General features: G+C 33.5%; 1 protein-coding gene and 1 non-coding gene across 2 annotated transcripts; one reads left to right on the top strand and one right to left on the bottom strand.

Annotated features, from left to right (window-relative positions):
- Positions 1-10,181: 10,181 nt before the first annotated feature.
- LOC143577225 (putative pectate lyase 5) lies at positions 10,182-15,307 on the top strand. The gene is made up of 5 exons (XM_077061119.1): positions 10,182-10,496; positions 11,088-11,796; positions 11,873-12,064; positions 12,151-12,356; positions 14,992-15,307. The coding sequence occupies exons 1-5, from the start codon at positions 10,363-10,365 to the stop codon at positions 15,218-15,220; spliced, it is 1,470 nt and encodes a 489-aa protein (XP_076917234.1). The 5' UTR covers positions 10,182-10,362; the 3' UTR covers positions 15,221-15,307.
- A 1,912-nt stretch (positions 15,308-17,219) lies between these two features.
- On the bottom strand, positions 17,220-17,305 carry TRNAY-GUA (transfer RNA tyrosine (anticodon GUA)). Its single transcript is given in 2 exon segments — positions 17,220-17,255; positions 17,269-17,305. It is a non-coding gene; the product is annotated as a tRNA-Tyr (tRNA).
- Between the last annotated feature and the right edge of the window lie 4,646 nt (positions 17,306-21,951).

Raw genomic sequence — 21,951 nt, 5'->3', positions numbered from 1 at the left:
TCAACCATCTCAACCCTCTCAAATGTTCGTCGATCCCCTAGACAATAACGATGTTATATATCAATTTGCAAGTGCTTTTCGTCACAAAGTGCAAACTTTGGATGAAGATGAATCCGCGGATGAGGTGCCGTATCAAAGTGGTGCTCTGCATTGGTTGGCCGATGAGGAGGTCGCCTTGACCAAGGCTTATTTACATTGCTCCGAATCAAAAAAACAATCAAACCAACAAAAAAATAAGCGTTTTGGAAACGTATTAAAGAACATTTGTCGAAACTTCCCGGCGCAACCGAACGAAACAATGATCAAATGATTGGCAAGTGGAGAGATTTGAATAAAAAAATGTCAAAATTTAATGCTTGTTACGTCAAAGAGGTAACTATTTTAGTTTATTTATTTTATAATCTATTACTTTATTTTTATAATTTGATATATATATTTTTTCTAAATGTTTTGTAGTCCCGAACTCCACAAAGCGGAGCGAGCGAGGCGACTATCATAAAGAACGCTTTGGCCGAATGTGTCATAACTTACAAATGTAGGGATTTTCCCCACTTGGAAGCGTGGGAGATTGCGAGACATCACGCGAAGTGGGAACCGATTTCGTTGGTCGATTTGAACGGACCAACGGCACCAAGGAAGAAAGGATCTTCTTCAAAAAGATCAAAAACTTCCGAGTCCGGGGACTACACAACGTCTACCGGCGGCTTGTCATGCAACAAGCCAAGCATGAACTTGAACGAGGAACCCGAAGACAATCCTGACGAAGACATACCCACACCCACACGGCCGAATCGCAAAAAAAGTGGGGAACCGTCAAGACTTGGAAAGGAAGCGGTGGCCGAAAACTTCATCGAATACAAGTCGGCTAAGATGGCGGAAATGGCCGAGACGAAGGAGCGAAGGAAAGAGGCTCATATTTTAAAAATGAAACGTGAGGAGACGTATATCAACCATTTGAATGAAAAACAAAAAAACGTCGATCTAACTTTCATCCTACAACCGCACGAACATCTTGAGGAACCCTTTAAATCGCTCCTACTTCAACGCAAACGCGAGATATGCGACAAGTGGGTTTGGGAAGGGCCGTAGGTTTTTTTTTTGTCGGTTTTTTTAATTTAGTTGTCTTTATTTAATGTAATCTTGTTTTATTTTTTAGTTAATGTAATATTGTTTTCTTTTTATTTATTTTAGTATTTACTTAAAAAAAACCATCACACACCATCACATCACACCACCACCCCTAGTAAAAAAGCATCAAGTGTGATGGATTTGGGGTTGGTGATGTGACACCATTTGATTGGGTGAGGTGTGTAATGAGTGATGACATCACATCCACCACCCCTCCCCCCTTTAGAGCATCCACAATAGGGTGTGGAACCTAAAGTTTGGATGATGTGGATGGCTTCTAACAAGGAAGATATCAATTTTTCTTGTTGTGGGCTACAAGTTTGTTTCACAAAGTTTGTGACTACAAACTTCATCCAAACTCATAGGTGGCAAGAAGTGGAGGATCACTCTCTCAACCACACACATATATATCATGTATCTATATATATTATTATTATTTTAATATTATGAGATGGGTTTGTGGAGGTTTGTTGTTATAGTATAAAAAGTGAGATTTTTGAGAAAAATTTAAAATCTGATATGACGGTTTGTAGAGGTTTGTTGTTGCAGATGTTCTTATAAAACAAAGTCTGTATTTTGCCATTATCTATTTCACATTTATTGATTTATTCATTGTAAACTTGTTTCTTATTTTCATTTTCTATTTTTCATATTTTTTATTAAATATCGTCATTACGTCATAATGTCATATTGTCATATACTCGATTTGCCAAAAATAGAGAGTTTCAACATAAATGGCTTTATTTTTAAATTATTTTTTTTGCTATGGTTTGTGTTCGTTATATAAAGGAGGAGAAACATGATAATGCTTCAAAATCAAAAGTGGTAAATTAGGGGAAAGCTTTGGACTTGAGTATATCATATTATCATGTCCCAGGGAGATTCTAATATAAAATATTAAGCCTTAATAACCTGTAAAATCTCCTAAGAGTAAGAGGGATTTGAACAATTGAAATTCAATAATCTAATTACGTTTTGTAATACAAAATAAAAATAGAACCATAGAGATAAGGTAAAAGTGTTTTCAAAGTGTTTATATTTGTTAGTCGACATGAGAAAACTTACTCTTAGTATTCCAAATTTCAAATCTTTGAGATGAAAACAATAGCATATGAATGCACACACCTTCCAATAAAAAACGTATATAGTTTTGGGCACCCACATGTTTAGACAATTTGTAGAATCTTAAAGAAAATCAACGCGAGTTCAAACACATCGTAACTTGTGGGTTCTTTGCAAGCCGCAATGGCGTGATGTGTTTTAACCCGAGGAGAATTTTGTTTAAAGAAGCTAGTACACCTGTCTACACATATTACAACTGTCTCCACACGTGGGTGACCAAACTGTATACATTTTTTAGCTTGGAAGAACACAACGATTCCAAACCCTCAAAGGGTATGCGAAGCCCACTTACATTTTCTAATAGGATTTTTTTTTCTTGGTTCGCTCGAGAATGTGAATGAATATTTAAGGTACTCGTCTTGTCTTGCAACGGTCAAGTAATAATGCTTGTAGATTTAGATTATTTGATTGCAAATAATTTATTTTCCATAGATGTTGATCTTGTTTGATTGTAATTAATACTGGAATACGCTTAGTGATATTTACAGCCTAAACATTAAACGTTCTTCCTTGAATTATATATATAAGGAAAAAAAGTTATATGTATGAATTTACGATTATAAGTATGAAGGTTCATGAACTAATATGAATGTCGCTGTTTATACGGTTAGGTTCACTGACAAATGGGAAATGTAGTCTCAACCATGTTATAATACGTATCAAATCAAATTATTACAATTACATATACCAAATTATGAATAGGTAAGAGTGTTAAAGTTAGAAAATAGGTCACTTAAACTCGTAGTCGCCATATATTGAACAAATATGTCCTAACATAACCAAAGGGGTTACCAAACTTTTGAATTGTCGTGAAACCTACAAAAGTTTCATTCTTTTGTTCCAACTATCAGTCACACCATGATATCTATATAAGCAACAACATAAACAAAATGTCGTTTTTACTTTTACACTATACTTTTATTATATTTTTATATTTACATAAATAACAACATAACAAAGGTTGTGTTTTGTTTGAGACGATCGAAACATGTTTATCTTATTATTATCTGCTTTATTATAGCTTCCAGTCTTAGTATCTCCATTTTACTTCTGCTACAGCTGCACCCGGGAGGGGGGTATATTGGGTATTAGGTTTACTATGAGCCAAAGAACCCATTAGGTATCTTGGGTTTTATTTTGTGTTTATGTATTGTAATGTGCTATTAAGTAATAAGCAATTCGGCATCTTACAAAATAAACAATTAACTTAATTAGTATTACATGTACATTTTATTAATTGTACTAACTAATTGATTAGCAAATATACTTTAAGCCAAATCACTACTAAGAGTTTTTAATCTTTGTGAGAAACACCATACTGTTTAAAAATGAAACTTAACAAAAACCAACGCCATGAATACTGTTTATATGGTTATCAATATTGTTATAAATACGGTTTATAACACTATTATGTTGTAGTAACTTTCTAACTGTATAAATAATTACTCTTGTATTTGATATATTACTAACCTTGAAAAGAATTAACTCTTCCATTATCTCTTACTCTCTGCAAACTTTATAATTCATGTTCTTATGTTAATATACTTTGAATATTAGATACTACTAGTAGGTCGTTGTTTCATAACAACCAAATCATTATTACACTTTATTTTATAGTTTGAGGGATTTAATGTTTAACACGGTGGCATGTTCAATTTATATGCATAATTTTTGTCTTTTTCTTTTTTAAGAAAACGTAAAGGTTTAGTAAGGAACAAAACAATTTTACACAGGTAATAATAGAATTTGTAGGACCGTGCAAACAGTTAACTTATTTTAGTATTTGTTACATTACTAGGATTAAGGAACCCATGCTTAAAATGTAAAAAATATACATTTGTCAAAAGCATGTTTATTCGTTTTCACTTATTTAGGGTATGTTTGGCAGGAAGTTTTTAAGAGCTTTTAAAAACTTCAAGTTTTAAGAAAAAACTCATACTCAATTAAAAGTCTTGTTTGCTTCAAGGAGCTTGAAGCTTTTAGTATTTTAATTTACTTAAATAACCTTCCAAAATAAATACATTTACTATTATTGTTTTTAGTTATGCTTATTTAGTAATTTTATACATTTTATTAAAAACTCCAGATGCTCTGCCAAACATCTAAATATATCTAAAAAACTACAACTACCAGCTACAGCTTCCAGCCACTAGCTTTCAGCCACCAGCTAGCTACTTTCAGTTACAGCTACCAGCTAGTTTGACAAACATACCCTTAAACTGAACACCAAATCGTAGCTCTATGAGTGTATGAGGGCATCTTAAGCTCATAATGGGTTTCCACAATGGGCCTTGGAGGTTTGGAAGCTTTGGAGTGATGGGCCCCTTACAGGTCCATATCGGACAAGCCTAGAATCCAAGATTTTATATATCTTATCAAATATATAAATTCTAATGACTGATTTTGATTATTTACGGTTTATGAATTAATATACTTGATTGTAGAGGTGCACAAATCGGGTTTTTTCTAATATTCGGGTTCGGGTATGAACCGGTTTCGGGTATGATCGGGTATTGGAAAATCGGGTATTGAGAGAAATCGGGTAGGGTTCGGGTAGGGTATTGGGGAGAAAAACTCAACCCTATGTACCCGGGTAGGGTATGATCGGGTTCGGGTATTGGAACCGGGTACGACCGGGTATTAATACCTGGTTTTGAATTTATAATTTTTTTTATACATATTTAAATTTGTTTGAAATTTATATTTGCTTTGTAATTTATAAAAATAATTAAACTATATTACAAAAAACGTAAATCCACTTAAGTACAAATTATTTACTTAATAATATGTATTTTTAAAAAACATTAATATAAAAGTTGTGAAGTAAACATAAAAATATACTATAAAAACTCATGTATTATTTCGGGTATTCGAAAATTGGTATCGGGTATAACCGGGTATGGGTATAGGGTATGACCGGTTCCGGATATTTACGGGTATAAATCGGGTACGGTTCCGGGTACTGGTATTGAGCTTAAAATGTGTACCCTATCCATACCCTGCGGGTAGGGTCGGTTCCGGGTATTTTTTTCGGGTCCGGTTCCGAGTACGGGTTTTTTGTGCACATCTACTTGATTGTTCATATAATGAGATTTTATAATTTGAAGTCTTTTAAAAATGGATCGAAAGTTAAAATTAATTCGGACTAAAAGAACTTGGAGATGTAGAAAAAAATGATAAGAAATACTTATAATCGCACAAGACAAAAATAAGGTTAAGAAAAACCCCTAACACATATTTCTAATCAAAACTATACATTCCCTTAATAGTCCTTCATCTTAATTTTACGTCTCCAAAAATTCATATTCTCAACTATGTCTTCGAAGATATGCAGGTCTAGCAAATCATGCATATTCCTCTCGTCCTAAGTCAATGTTGGTCGGCATCTACCCCTCCCATTTCTCTATAATAGTGTTTTCTATGGCTCTAATAGGAGTTGTCAATCCTGTCTTCCCATCACAGGTTCAAACCATCCCAATCTCTCTTATCTTTTCTGACATACCGTGCCATGATCAAACTTGTTTTCAAGCACATACATGTTGTATATCTTCACACATGCTAGTCACCCGTAATTTAATAATATTATTAAAAGAACAATATTTAAAATACATAAAAAGCCACACAATAGTTGGTTGCTAAACACAACACAACACGTCCATTTCCTATCACATCTAATACGTTTCATTGAAAAAAAAAAGGTTCTTGCAACACAAAAGAATCTCGATTATATTTTTATTCAATTAGTGAAACCAAATCTGTACTTTTTAAAAGTTAAGACCAATAGTAAAATTTTATTTCACTCGTGGAAAAATTTTATTTTCATTAATATAGTAAAATTTCCTATATTAATAATATCTACTAGAAAAAAGAAAAACAAAGTATATAATAACAGTTATAATAAAACTCATATGGTTTCATACAAATTACCAAAAATAATATATAATGTTAATACAGAACCATACAAGTGTCTTTTTCAAATAATGTTCCATGACATTAACAAAGGTCGTAATTAATAATCAAATGTAGACTTTTTCAATACAAGACACAAAACGTTTTTAACCTAAAAACATACAAATAAATGAAATATTGATTATTGCTATGTCGTTATGTTGAATTCGGTGGTCAAGAAAAAGATATCTCATCAAATAAATAAAAGCGACAAGATTATATCATTGTAAGTAACGCAAATATTATCTTACTTCTAGTCATTATAAGTTTAAAACGTATCTAGTTTTGTTTTCTTTTCTTTTTTTAAGGACCAACAAAAAGGTTTTCATAATGTGTAGAAACGTAGAAAGATTTAAATTACGTTGCAAGTTAACTTTATCAATTTAATTATTCAAGATGTTATGTTGAAATTGTGATTGCGGATTTAAAGCATCACCAATGCAACACACCAGTTTTTATTCAAATTGTCAATTGATCATCTACTTTTACCTTTATTTAATGTGTGTGTGTGTTGGGGTGGGGGCTACACTCAAGCGTTTGTTGTTCTTGCTCACATATTGTGGGAAGTTGGTACCACTTCAATGAAGTAGTTTGATAACTTTGATTACAATCTGGTTATTCATGAAGGGATTTCTATTTAAGTCAATCACGCCATGGACAACTTGGTGTATCCTTGTTGATTTAAGAGCTTAGTGTCGTGACTCAAACTATAGTTTCCAAGAAATTAGTGTTTTCGTTCTGCAATCGCCACATGATTGAAGTACTTTCGTTCCTCAATTAACACACAAGAAAAAAGTACCGACTCCTTTTAACTTTTGAGTAAAAGTGCATGACATAAATATATAAATGCGTTATCAAAAATTTAGTAATAATAATACATAAATAAATAAGTGTGTTGTTCAATAATAGTATAAGACCCACCCTTTACGAAGATACCCTTTTGAATAGAAGGGGTCATGCTGTCATAGTGCTGGTCTTTGAGCTCGATTTGCTTATTGGGCTTGTATTAGAAGACAATTAATGTGGCAGTTAAATAGTTAATTAATAACGTGCGTTGACCCGCTTGTTTTATTTTAGCCCATGTTTAATTTTTTGAAATTAAGCAATAACATCCTATTCTTGTAATTCCTTACGAGTGGCTCGTGAGTTACTGGATTACTCTGGCTGCAGTTCATGAATGTTGGTCATTGACTAAACTATGTTAATCTTGAGCATCTATCTTTGTTTGATTTCTCTTATTGTTTTGTGATACGGGATCATCTTATTTAAAATTTATATCTAGTTATCTTATACTTTTTGTTCAAATTTCAAATTTCAAGTTTATATTTTTCTTGTTCAGTATAAATAGAGTTTTTAGATCCATTGTTTAAACCGAATATTTCGGTTCATGTTATTTTGATTGTGATCAATTATTTAGATTCATTATAAACGTTGGCCTTCTGGTGTTATTATCATATCCTATTTAATAAAATGTTGGTAATCATTTAAATACAATTTTAATCATGTAAACTGGTTGGAATGCATAAAGTTTTAATTTGTATCATTAATACATATAATCAATCATCTTTAATCATTGTGGTTGATGCCTAAGTATTTTTTATAATTTATGTTTAATAATAAATTTAATTAAATTTGTCAAAATCTCCAAAATTATACTTCCCCATGGAATATGATAATACCTGACAGAAGAGAAGAAAATATTGTGCAATTTTTTAGTTTAAAAGAGTAACCTACTAATAATTGATAATTTAATAAAACAAGTGGAGAAAATTTAATAATTTATAGTTGTGTAATAAAACTTAAATTTTGTATATGAAAAAGTTCATCCGGGCGATCGCACATCCAAACTAGCGTGGTCAACAAATCAAACTTTAATGTGGCGAGTATTACCTGTGTAAAATGTATCGGGTTTTGAGATTTTTCATCGGATTTAAGTTTTATTGTCATCCCTTCCTATTGTGATTAGGCTTGAGCTTTGCTTTTCTAATTTACGAGAGTTTGAGCTCGAGTTTGGCTCATTGATTAATTAAATTGCTTTAATTACTTTAAGAAAAACTTTAACGTGCTTATACTCAGCCTTGCAGGCATAATCTAATACATAGACTGATATAAGTTCAAAAGAGTTAAAACTTAAAAATACATTAGAGTTGACGAACGTAAATGATATTTACATATAAGGCTCGAGCTTGATAACTTAGGTATACTGTATGGAGTGGTTTATAGTGTTATAAATTGAGGAGAAGGAAAATGTAGTAATTGTTTTGTATATTTAACAACTTACTATTCCATCATATTAGTTTTTAATACTTTTCGAAAAGTGATTGTAAGTAGAGAAAAAAATAATAATAAATGTATAAAAGAAATTGTTTTAGTGTAGATTTAAGTTTGAAAATAGGGGAAATGACATAAATGTACTAAAAGAGCTTTTGTTTTATGCTTAGACACAACTCGAGCTTAATAAGGCTCACCACGAACGTCTCCCTACCACTATCACTGCCACCACCACCTGACCACCACCGCTACCATTGTTGCCGCCACCACCAACAACACACCACCACCACCGACATTTCCCGACAGCTGCCACCACCGACATTTCCCGACCGCCGCCACCACCGACACTGCCTGACCGCCACTACCTGGGCGCTACCACCACCGTCACCATTGCAATTTTTTTAGACATGAGTATTTCTGTCAATTCTATTTCATTCATGCGTTATTTTGGCTACCAAATACCATAAATTTATGATTCATTCCATCCCATATGTTAACGAATTAAAATTCCTTCTTTTATCAATTTCATCCATTATTCTATTCCATTCACTCCCTCCCCCTACTTCATTTCCCTAAACAAAACAGACCCTAATTTTAAAAACATACTTTTATTTCTATATCAACATAAAAATGATATACGGAACATAAATACCAATGTTTTAAGAACTGGACCATGCATCAATCTGGATTCAAGAATCGGAAGACATCATACATGCATGCATACATACATACATACACGCAAACACATATATATACACACACTTACGTAAATTTTCAGTAATCTTGAACTCATTAGTAATTAAAATAAATTTTACTGTTAATGTTAGTAAAGTGTTTAGATGTCATATACGTAAATGCAAAATAACAATTCATTTAATAAAATCAAAATGGTTACAATAAAGTGACATGTAAAAGCAAAACAAGTTTTGCCGTAACTCTCTTTTGAATGCATAACTCGTTGAACCTTGTTTAGAAAGCCCACGACATTTGAAACTAAGAAACCAAATATTTCATTTAATTAACATCTATCCCACACTGCCTAAACTAAAACCCATCTCCTTACTATAATAAAACTATAAATCCATATTTAAATTGATATGATGTCCCACGTCAACTATAGAAACAAATATTACTTCTCACTACAAAGTGCAAATAAAAGAAGCTCAGTGACTCAGTGAGTACAATCTAAATCCTCCGGTTGGTCCCATAGAACGAATTACTAATTGGACCCGGTTTAATAAAAACCGCCTGGTAAACGGTTTAAACCATTTAAACCGGACGCCCAATTAAGTGGTTCGTGGTCCATTTTTAAAATGGTTGTTATATTCAAATACCACATCTGGTGTGTTAACAACTTTATACGATTCATATAGGGGTTATACGAGTCGTGTAACCCTCACATTACTGACTAATATACGGAGGGGATGTGATGACAGCTTTTTCAGTCTATATGAGTTGTATAGCCAGCCCTATACGAGCCATACATGCTTCAAACTCCTGACGTCATCTGACATAAATGACAAACGTCTACACCTATACGACTCATAGAACCCTATACGAACCGTATAGACACACCTAATGTTCAAATAACTTAAGTGGTGTGAGAATAACCTATTATACCTTTTTAAAACATTGATAAATATTTCCGTTTGGCCATTTGTTTTGACACTACATTTCTTCCCATTTGCTAATATTTTACTCACTTATTGACTACTGCCAATTTGCCATGACCCCATATACCTATATAATATCAAGTCACATTTCCCATAGTTTGCTCCCTTCCCCCTTTGCCATTCATGTTGAGCCCAGCTGTCTTGATTGAGCTTTCTTGACAAAGCCATTAAACCCCTACCATTTATTATTGCATTCAATCCTTCAAAATCCAAACAAAAGATGCACACTTCTAACACATACATTTTATTATTTTGCCTATTAACATCCCTGTTTTCTGCCATTAGAGCAACTTTTAACCTCACACTCCCTCATCAACACCCTAATCCTGAAGCTGTGGTTCAAGAAGTACAAAGGTAAGATCTTGCATTCTTGCTGCATATTGCACCCAAGATTCTTCATTATTTTGTATTTTTTTAGAATTAGAAGAAACTACATCTGAGTTTTGCTCATTACTATATTTCACCATCTGGGTGTCACTCTTTTTTTTAAAAAGATATCAAGAAATATAATAATTTCTCAAATCACAGAATATCCAACCTGGGTTTTGCTCATTATCACATTTTACCTTCTGGGTATCTTTTGTTTATCAAAATCACCTGAAAAATCTAACCTTTTTCACTGTGGTTCAAGTAGTACAAAGGTAAGATCTTGTTGCATATTGCATCTTGCATAAACCCCTTTTAGTATCTTCTCATTCCACCCAAGATTCTTGCATTTTGGGTAAAAATGTAAAAATTAGCAGAAACTGCATCTGGGTTTTGCTCATTACTGTATTTCACCATCTGGGTATCACTCTTTTTCAGCTAAAGATTTCAAAAAACATAATTATTTACAAAATCACAAAAAACCCTTTCTGGGTTTTGCTCATTACCACTTTTTACCATCTGGGTATCTTCAGTTTACCATAAATAACCTTAAAAATCTAACCTTTTTTCACTTTTCAGGAGGTTAAATGTGTCAATTTACAGAAGACAAATGCTTGACTCCGGTGACTCCGGCGGCGGGTGTCTCACCGGAAACCCAATTGACGACTGCTGGCGGTGTGACCCAAATTGGGCAAACAACCGGCAACGTCTAGCTGAATGCGCAATCGGGTTCGGAAAGTCAGCTGCAGGTGGCAAAGGCGGTCAGATCTATGTCGTGACGGACTCGTCCGACCACGACGTCGTTTCGCCAACTCCAGGAACTCTCCGTTACGCCATCTTACAAACGGAACCCCTTTGGATAATATTCGAATCCAACATGGTTATTAAACTTAAACATGAGTTAATAGTTAATAGTTACAAAACAATAGATGGTCGTGGTGCCAACGTGGCGATTACCGGGGGCGGGTGCATTATGCTGCAGTATGTTAGTAATGTTATTATTCATAATATTCGGGTGTATGATTGTAAGCCGTCGGGGAATACTAATATTCGGTCGAGTCCAACGCATGTTGGGTTTAGAGGTAAATCGGATGGTGATGGGATATCTATAGCGGGATCAAGGAATATATGGATCGATCATTGCTCACTTTCTCATTGTACCGATGGCTTGATTGATGCGGTACTGGGGTCCACTGCGATTACATTTTCGAATAATTATTTTACGAGGCATAATGAGGTTATGCTTATGGGTCATGACGATGGATACACGCCGGACAAAGGGATGCAGGTGAGATTGTAAATTAATAAAATTATGTGTTAATGAGTTGTGTAGTTTTTAAATGTGTGTTTAAAATTTTTTGTAGGTTACAATTGCATTTAATCATTTTGGTAGAGGTTTGATACAAAGAATGCCAAGGTGTAGACTAGGTTATTTTCATGTGGTGAATAATGATTTTACTGAGTGGAAGATGTACGCGATCGGGGGTAGTGCGGACCCGACGATAAATAGTCAGGGCAACCGATACATTGCACCACCCGATGCTGACTCTAAAGAGGTACAAGTCATGTTTATTATAAAATCTAATATTAGATTAATTTTTTAACACTTTGTTTGACTATTGGTTTTTATGCATGTAAATAGGTGACTAAGCGGGTAGACACGGATGAGGGACATTGGGCAGGGTGGAATTGGAGGACGGATGGTGACATAATGGTGAATGGTGCGTTTTTTGTGCCGTCGGGTGATGGGTTTAGCGATATCTATGCAAGGGCGAGTAGCTATGAGCCGAAGTCAGCTAATCTTGTGACACAATTGACTATGTATGCCGGAGTCTTTGGTGGCCCAAGGTATGTGCCAATTGGTTCTGCATCTTCTTTTCTTTACAACAAACTAACACACTGTGCTAGTTCAGTAGTTTGGGCTTTTTGGTAATTTCACATCCAAATTAGGAGGATACACCATCAACTTATACATTTTTTCAAAGTTTTTAACTACTCCCAACAATATAGACGGTTAGGCCATTCACAAATCACAATAAGAAAAAAAATGTTAAAGAAAACGTGTTTAGTCAGCTGTCACACCACAAAAAACATTAATCATTTAGAAACATCCAAAACAAACTAAACACCAAAAAACATTGTCATATCGTCACAAAAAAAGTACAATGGCCCCACCACAATTCGGTTTTTCTAGTTCTTGACTAAAAGCTACACCCGATAGCCGGTTAACAAAAACGACCGCCACAATGATAAAACCAAACGATGTGGCGTTTTTGGGTTAAAACTTAAAACTGGCTTATTGGCCATGCTCTAAGGCTATGTGTAGTAGAGGGGCTTCAAAGTACAAAATGAGGCGTTTTGCGCCATGCGACGCCCAGTCAGCAAATGATGGGTTTTTGTTGTAGGGGTGTACTGATGTTGTAGCCCATATATATATACATGTATATATATATCATACACACTCGAATATAATAATAAAAACTCAACTCACAAGCAGGCGAGAAACAGTACTCGCCCCCACCCTTGTCACCCATTTTGTCTCCCAGGCAAGCCCGGCCATGGCATATGGCAGGGTAGTCGACGACCATAGACCCGACTACCCGCTAGGCCCGGATTTTTTTTTTAATTATATGTATTTTGATGAAAAACTATATCTATACTTAATGTGTTAACACAATTACAAAACAACTAACTTGGTGTAGTGGTAAAGGGGTATGACTCCCAACCAAAAAGTTATGGGTTCTAGCATAATTTGAAACATGTTGTAGCCTATATTTACACATTAATTTCTTAAACAACCCAAATCATAACCAAGGAAGCCAAATTAAAAATTAAATTGTTTAAACCCAACAAAATACTCTTATTTACTTTAGGCACAAAATATTTTTCGCCTTCGGCCCAAATTTTTTTTGTTTTTCAATTCTCGGAGCCGGCCCTGCTCCCAGGGGGTGTTATTCTCGCCCCTTGTCACCCTTCTTTGCCGTCGGTACACATGGCCTAAATACCCCTATTAAATCATATAGTTTAATGAAGTGGAAGTAGTAGAATAGAGAGTGGAATAAGTAAAACACCAGACACAAGATGTAACACCTCAATTAGTATATACATGGTGCACGTGATTATGCGCGGGAATCTAAAATGTACAACAACGACACGGCAATGAGTTGTATTTTCATATCCATGGAATGTGCAACTTGTACATCTAGATGTACAACAACTCATTCTGCCCACAATGTAAAATTATACATTCTTAGGTTCACACTAGTAGTTACACCTTTCATTATAATATTGTATAACCCAAATCCCAATGGTGTAATAATCCAGGTTATGTCACTTTAAGATTATTATTTTAGAGTCCCCACTATTATGTTGGAAAGTGAATAATAACACCTTAAAAAGGGCATGTAGTGTCTTTTTCCTTGGGAAAAGGAACATGTACGCTATATTATAAGGCCCAAAAGTCCTATTGGCTGGCATCATATTAGGAGTCCCAATTGGATGTTAGCAAAAAGTGTTCTTAAGGGTATCACAATATGTCTTTTAAGAACGTTTAAGATGCTCTTACTAGATCCGAATGAATTAGATTATTAGATCTTGGCCAAAATGTTCTCTTACCTCATAATTGAGAAAGGATAATGTTGTCCTTACCAATTGGTAAAGGGGCAAAGATGGCCCTATGTGTTTTTAATAATTCTATTAACGGGCACAATATGACTCCTAAACTGCACCATTTTTCCACAAAGAGGCGTAAGTCTCTACCACTGGACCAACTATACAAAAGGCTCCTTGATTTCATAGATGTTGACAGAAATTACATCTTTGGTCACACAATCGAAAACGGAGTTTGCTATGCTAAATGCACCCCTTGAATATTCTCTTGAAAATATCACATCAAGTTTTTTTAATTATTTTTTTTGTGAATTTTTTTTTAATAATGTTACAAGTTGAGGGAAAATAACTTATAAGAGTAATGATGTCTTTTTCATGTGGGCAAAATAGTCTCATTAATTAATTAAACAAGGGGGGCTGGCTTTATCAGTTTCGTTTTCAAGGGTGAGAAATGTCAAAAGCATTTTTGTCTGGACCTGAAAAGAAAATATATAAGCAAGCTGGAAATAATGACTTGTGGGCCATAATTGTTTAATTAAAAATATTTTGATTCCATTGTGGCCCATTTCTAGCCCACTAATGTTTACTTATTTCTCTTAGAAAAATTTAAAAAGTGTTTTATTTATACAACTATAGAAGTCTTAACCATTAGATATGACTTGTGAGCTATTTTATAGAAGAAAACTGTTCATCATTTGTGTAATCATCATCGATTTCCACAACGGGCCGCTAAGTTCACTTTCTAAAAGTAAAATGATATGTGCCCTTTATAAATGCTTACTTTTAAGGCACTTTTTAACCATGTGCACTATTTTCTTATAAAGTCTAATTTCTTTCTATAATAGTGGTTAAGCTTGATTTACCATTTGTGTAGGGACGATGATGGGAGCGCGTCATTCACCGACGGGACGATCACTGGAGATAGTGCAAGCGGGAACACTGGGAGAGGCGGTGGTGGTGATGGTGACTATTTTGGAATGATGTTCGGTGGTAGCACGGTTGCAATGCCACTACCACCTAGCACAATCTTTTTCATTATATTTGTAATATACATAGCTACTAGCACCAACAATGGTGCTTTATTTTCATTATTATTACTATAGCGATTAATTTGGGGATTTTGTTTTGTTAAAAGGCAAGAAAAAAGTGAAAAGGGATCATTAACTGTGGTCCTCATTTTTTTTGCTCATTGAGTCATTATTGATGTGGATAAATTATATTGTTAAAGTTTAAAAGCATAACATACAATAATTTTTGTACAATCTCTTGCTTCGGCTTTTAACCCATAGGATCGAAGTTATTTTGGTTTCATTGATCACCTTAGATGCCGAGAAAACTTTCCCCTCGAAGATCATGTCATCATGTCGTTCTTAGCTTTTCATAACACCCAACAAGTGGTAACTGACATTGCTTATATCGCTAAACATACCTCCTTGTTAACAATCAAGCATCAAATCAATTAACTTTAATAGGAATCTAATTATGTCAAAGTATGAAATCAACCACCTAATTATGATGCAATAGTAAAATATTCTTTACAAAACATAATTTTTGTTAACTAGTTAAAGAGGGTGGGTAAGCAGCAACCATCAATCCGTCAGAGTAACATGGGATGTTCTTGTCTAGACATATAGTGCAATTTTTTATATCCTCCAATTTAAAATTTATATATTTTTTTATAAGGTCATGTATAAATTGAAAACCCATTTTATTTCATTTCATTATTCGAGATTACATCCACCTTTAGTTACTAACTCACTGATCTCATTTAAAGTGGCTCTTAGTCTAAACAAGTTCTGATTAGTTTTGGGCCGAATCCAAGAACACGTTTAGCTAAAATGGTGTTTTATCCGATCCAAAGTATTTATCGGTTGACCCATTTTAGCCGTTTACTTATTTATTTTTATTTTGTTAAATGTGTTTATGAATAACTACTATTTAGGTAATATTTATAGCAAAGCTTAAAAGCAAGTTGATTTTAACATAGTTGCTTAAAATAATAAAATATGTAAATTAAGAAATTTAAAGCACAAGAATGAAAATTTTTGAAAAGTTAATAAATTCTTAATTTAGGTTAAACATGTCATGCTTGTGTCGACCTGCAAATATACCTGTTATGTTTAGGTTTATTTGTGTGGTGTGATTTTCGGGTTGTGTCATGTTCGAGTTAGTGTCAGATTTGACCCGCCAATTAGCTAATACAACCCGTTCTTCGTGAGTGACATAACATAATTTATTTGATGGAAATTCGTGACAAATGTATTCTCGTATTTTGTTTGGAAATAATAAAGGTGACCCGTTATCATGAATTATGATCCTATATGACTTTTTATATCACTCTTTTGTCTTTAAGGGCCCAAGTGGAAACTTTTGGATATCACACATCAAGTGGATTGGCTGGTAACTGGTTAGCACAGTTTTGGTGACTGATTATTATTTCCAACAATTAACTATAAATTATCTGAATTTGGAGAAAATCAATTTTAAATCAACAACAAAATTGTTCTCTAGAAGGATTTACGAAGTTAAAAGAAATATTTAAAGCTAGGCACCCCGTAGCCCATCAGCATTTCAAAAGAAAATAAAAGGATCAACTTAAGCACATTAGATATGTATGATTTGTATTTGTGAGTAGAAACGCTTAAATAGCTTGTGGTTCAAAGTTTGCTATGGGAAAACTCACTCGAAATTGATTCGGTTTGTAAATGAACCGAGCCCTAGTGGACTAGCCAATGTTAGCTTGTTCGTTTGACTCAATATAACTAACCACAACTTTTAACATGTTATAGTCCAACTGTCCAAGTAAAAGACATTTGATAGTTTAATCACAACTCTTAATCATTATTAGTTCAATTCAAATCAAGATCTTTTCTTTCTTTTAAGCTCTAACAATCTAATCGAGTTTGTGAGCCAATTTTTATCAAACTCGTGCCAAACGGACCCGTTTAGTAGAGCACAAGTTTTTATTTTTTTTAACTATGTATGAAATTTAAGTCTAGCAAACATCGTATTGTCCAATCCAAAATGAAATGTTAAAAAAACACTTTTAAAGTAACCTTAAATTGCCATTCATAAAATAAATTGAAGAAAGTGTAAAAAATTTCCGACCTGCCGGATTCGAACCAGCGACCTAAGGATAGCTATGTTAACACTACAGTCCTCCGCTCTACCAACTGAGCTAAGGTCGGATTTTGATATAGTTGTCGAAATTATTTTCTAAAAAAATAAATTTTAATGAAAGAAGACTTACCAGCTTACTATCAAGAGTCATGACACTCGTATCAATTTCAATTATACGAACTATAAAAACTAGTTTTATACCCGTCCGGTGGACGGGAATTATAAGCTCATAATGACATGACTAATTATTTTTGCATTGCAAACAAAAAATATATTTGTTAAGGATAGGATCAAAGTACAACTCATTTTGACTTATGAGTAAAAAATAATCGACTACGCTAAAAGAAACTAAAAAGCCTATGGACCCAAAAACGCAATATATATATTGTGAAGAAAATAAAACAGATCGAACAAAGTGAATATTTACTATTTATGTATGAAATTTGGCATAAATAACATATAAAACAACTCAATTAGGGCATAAATGTAAATCTCTTTTTTATCAAATAATCAAATTCCTTTGAACAATCACTTAATAAACGAACATATTGGATTGCTCTAAAACAATACTTCCACTCTTCCATTTAATATTTATTATATGCACTGAATACAAAAATAAGTATCAAACAACATATGTTGACAACTTGAATTTATATTTCCGAACACTATTTCAACCTATGTCAACATAATTCCTTTGGAACTTAAAACAACTGGATCTCATATATCTTTTCAAGATGATCAAATAACCATGGATCTATGCCATAGAAACATGAATTTTGTAGTAAATCCGTTACGTATGTAAATTCCCAGTTTCCGAAACAGTATCTGATGATGATCTTCCTTTGGTTTCTGTCATTTGAGCTGTCATAAAATGATCCCGACTCCATTTTTAGCATATGAATTTGCTTCCTTAGCTCTGAAACACAAAAGGTTTACATATTTACAAAAAACTAAACAGAAATTAAAAACTTCTTAAAAGGTTGATTTCACACGGGTGAGGAGTCTTGAACAAATAAGAGAACAATATATTAAATCAAATATGGAGCTTTTGCACGTAGTCATTTTGTACCGTAGGTATTTGACTTTGAAAGTGTCCTCCATGAAACTTAGTCATTAATTAAAACATACATGCAATGTGGGAACAAAAGATTGCTTCAGTTCAAAGTTATCATAAATATAGGTGATAGCAAAATTAAAAAGGAAAAAAAAAGTAGACGACAAAAAACTAATGCTTGAGAAGTTGTTTTGTTAGCAACCATTTTATTTATAAGAGTCCATAAAACCGATGATAGAGCTAGGAATTCGTACAAATCTGCAATTGCTTGTTTATTTAAGGTGTTGGTGACGGTTTGCTACCAGAGATTGAGGAGAGGAAAGCGGTGAAAGTGGGGTTGGTTTACAACAGTTTGCAGAGAGAACCTCCACAAACTGTTGCTTCTAGAACATTTTTTTTGAGGTTTAAACGGTCAGGATTTGAAGTTCAACACTTTCAATGGCTGAGATGATCCTATTTTACAGTGGGGAATAATATATTATATAATTGTCAAATGATTATTAAAAGTTTTCAGAATGACGCTATGTATTATTTCATTTTTTCTATTATAATAAAGTGATAATTTTATTATATTCTTTTAATAAATTATAAATTTATGAGTGAAAACTTAAACTTGACAACTATAAAAGTTAATGTTTAGTTAAGACAAATCAAAGGGTCCTTATATATAGTTTACTTATTGATAAGCATTCATGTATTTTGCATAACCAAACATTCTCTTTTATGAGATAGAAAACACTTTATTTATACGTCACATTGTCACAAGCATTTTATTGATGACCTTTAGTTTTGAAAGAAAATTTTCGAGAAGTAAATTTACACATTTTCTTGATTTATGTAACCAACGTTTTAATAAATATTTGCTTTTTAGCTTTGCATTTCTCAATAGGTTTCGTACCATGTCAAAATGGTGAGTTATGAAAAATGGTAAACAACTTATACATCCGTAGTTAAAATGTATAGGTGAATGTTATATTTGGTAATTAAGTGTGTGTTAGACTGTTAGTATTTGTTACTTTCTATGAGAATATCAACCCCTTTTTGGTGAGAATTTGATTATGATGTTTACTGTATTCAAATGATTAACAAACCATATGAGAAAATTATAATCTAGGTTCTAAAATTGACGGGAATCGAGATCTTAAAGTAGCTAGAAACGTGTTTTTTGAAATGCATAATCTATTTAGATGCAATTTATTTTAAAACAAATTCTATTTTTAAGTGAAATGTGTTTATCGTACACATAAAATTTATGGCCTTGCCTTGCCAAGAGCATTTCTCTTCGGTTGTGTCATCATCAAAGGTGCCTATGTCCTCATTTTGTTCATTGCATCTTTTGCTTTTTTCATCTAAATATGTCATTCCAATTCAGCAAAAGTTAATATCTGGTGAAGACAAAACGACACGAATTTGGTCAAACCAAACAAACTCATAAGCTCAAAATAGTTTTTAATATTGTTGCATCGGATTATGTGAATTGCATTTTAAGTTATAATATTAGCAGTTGTAATAATGAGTCACATGACAACTTCATAGCCCATGTCATAAAGATTCACTATGGGCTCAACCTTTAACCAAAATGTCATAGGTTTTGCATCTTGAAACAGATAAACCCCACCATAAACAAATAGAACTGACTAAGTGGATGGCTTTGCTTGCGCAGTCGAACTTCTTGTTTCTGATACTTGTGTTTTTGCAGTCATTGCTGGACTGGGAAAATTAGTTTGCTTGTGCATTTTGGTTGCATCTCTGGCTTACGTATTGTTTCTTTGATTTGAATGGTTACTGCAAACACACAAAAGAATATGAAGCTCATCTTTGGATTATATAAGATACCTTACCAAAAGGTAAAATATGGCATTAATCCAAGATGGTCCAAAGAGTGTTTGGATGAATTTTCAACATGATAACAGGTTGTTGGCTTGTTGCCTTCCATCCAACCTGCCATCCCAAGTCAAGATGCAGATTATCATAATTTTATTCTAAAACACCCATAGACAAATTCAAGTTTGTCATCATAGCCTCTGTATATAACATTTAAATCAAAGACCGAAAACCAAATTATATGTCCAGCTAAAAATATTAACAGATTAACGGAAATAAGAATAAGAATAAAACAAATGAGATTCATTCAGACAACAAACTTATCATCGAGTGTAAACATTGCTTGTTTGCCTCATCGCGTTGCAACTCTACCGCCACCATAGACGGTTAGAACCGGGCAACACCTCGTTCTGCCTCTTTTTCTATGTAAAAAAAAAACAAAGGTTAAAAGAACTCAGGTGTAAGACCATCACAGTTCTCCGGCCAAATCCGATGCCGAAAACGCCACCCTCTTCAGACTGTCCCCCAAATCGTCGCACCATCAAACGGAAATGGCACCACCGGACCCTCGGCGTCACAAAACACTGCCGCCATCACACAACCACTACATGGGGTTTCCAAATGGAACCCGACAACAATAGGTGTGCATACAGTAGAAGACAACCGTCACAATAGTGAAGTTGAAGATGGTGGTACCAGATGTTCGGAGGTAGAAGACGACGTGACAGTACCAGAGATTCAGTGGGAAGAGAGAGGAACCGATTTTTAAGAATTGTGTTGGAAAAGTGAAAACAAATTATGATTTATGTGTACAGAAGTAATGGGAGAGAGGAACACGTGTGAAAGCACGTGGCAACACCTTAAGCACATGGCAGCAAATATCAACAACCTGATGAAGCACAATTCACTGTACAACCACAACAGCAGCTTGTATAACCTGATGAAGCACAATTCTCCCAATATTGCATATATATATAAATTAGTGGGATTTAACTCGTGCTCTCTGGGAAATATCACGTGTTTTGCGGCGGGTCGGGCACTTCAAAGGTATCGGCTTTAGATTAACATTCGTTATAGCATCCCAAAGAGAGATTCTATCAAATAAAGTTGTGATATATTCAAGAGAATATCGACACATTTTATGCTGATCGAATACCATAAAAAAAAACAATTATTAAAAAAAGAGGTCACTTATAAAACAAATTGAAATATACAAATAACTAAAAGCAAATATAAAAAAAGTCAAATAGTTAAAATTAAAAATATTAAAACGAATATATAAAAAAATACTTAGGTAAAAAATAATCTACTGTTTAACTTTATTCCAAAATAGTATAATTTTCTATTAAACAAGTCAACCAATATTTTTCCATAAGTAATTGGAGTTTGGGACTCTTCACGGTGAATATGGGCACGGAACGGATGTTTAAAACTTTAAATGGAGTGTACACAAGTATCTCACTTATGGGCCACGGTGTCATATTAAGGATTAATTATCTTCATTTAAATAACTATAATTAAAGGAAATACTAACCATTACGTGTAAAAAACATAAATTATTTATTCTATGTTTTTAAAATAAAATATAAACTGTCTTTAGCCTTCTATAACATGAACCCTTCATATTGATTGATAGTCGCTTCTCATTTTGTAAACAACTAATTATTGAATGATTGTAGCTTAATTACTTTTTACATATTTGAGATATGCGGTTTTCTATATGTAACAATTTTGTGTTCTAACACTAACTCCGTTAAAATATATGTTAAGCTTATGTAAATTGACTACTTTACTCTTTCAATATGAACTCATGTTGTCCTCCCCAGTTCCTTTAAG

The sequence above is a fragment of the Bidens hawaiensis genome, unplaced genomic scaffold (genome assembly GCF_021521415.1).
Source record: "Bidens hawaiensis isolate Kalapana, Puna unplaced genomic scaffold, B.hawaiensis_p1.1 tig00028495_1, whole genome shotgun sequence".
In the NCBI taxonomy this organism is placed as follows: Eukaryota; Viridiplantae; Streptophyta; class Magnoliopsida; order Asterales; family Asteraceae; genus Bidens; species Bidens hawaiensis.
This window is presented reverse-complemented; position numbering and strand designations above follow the sequence as displayed.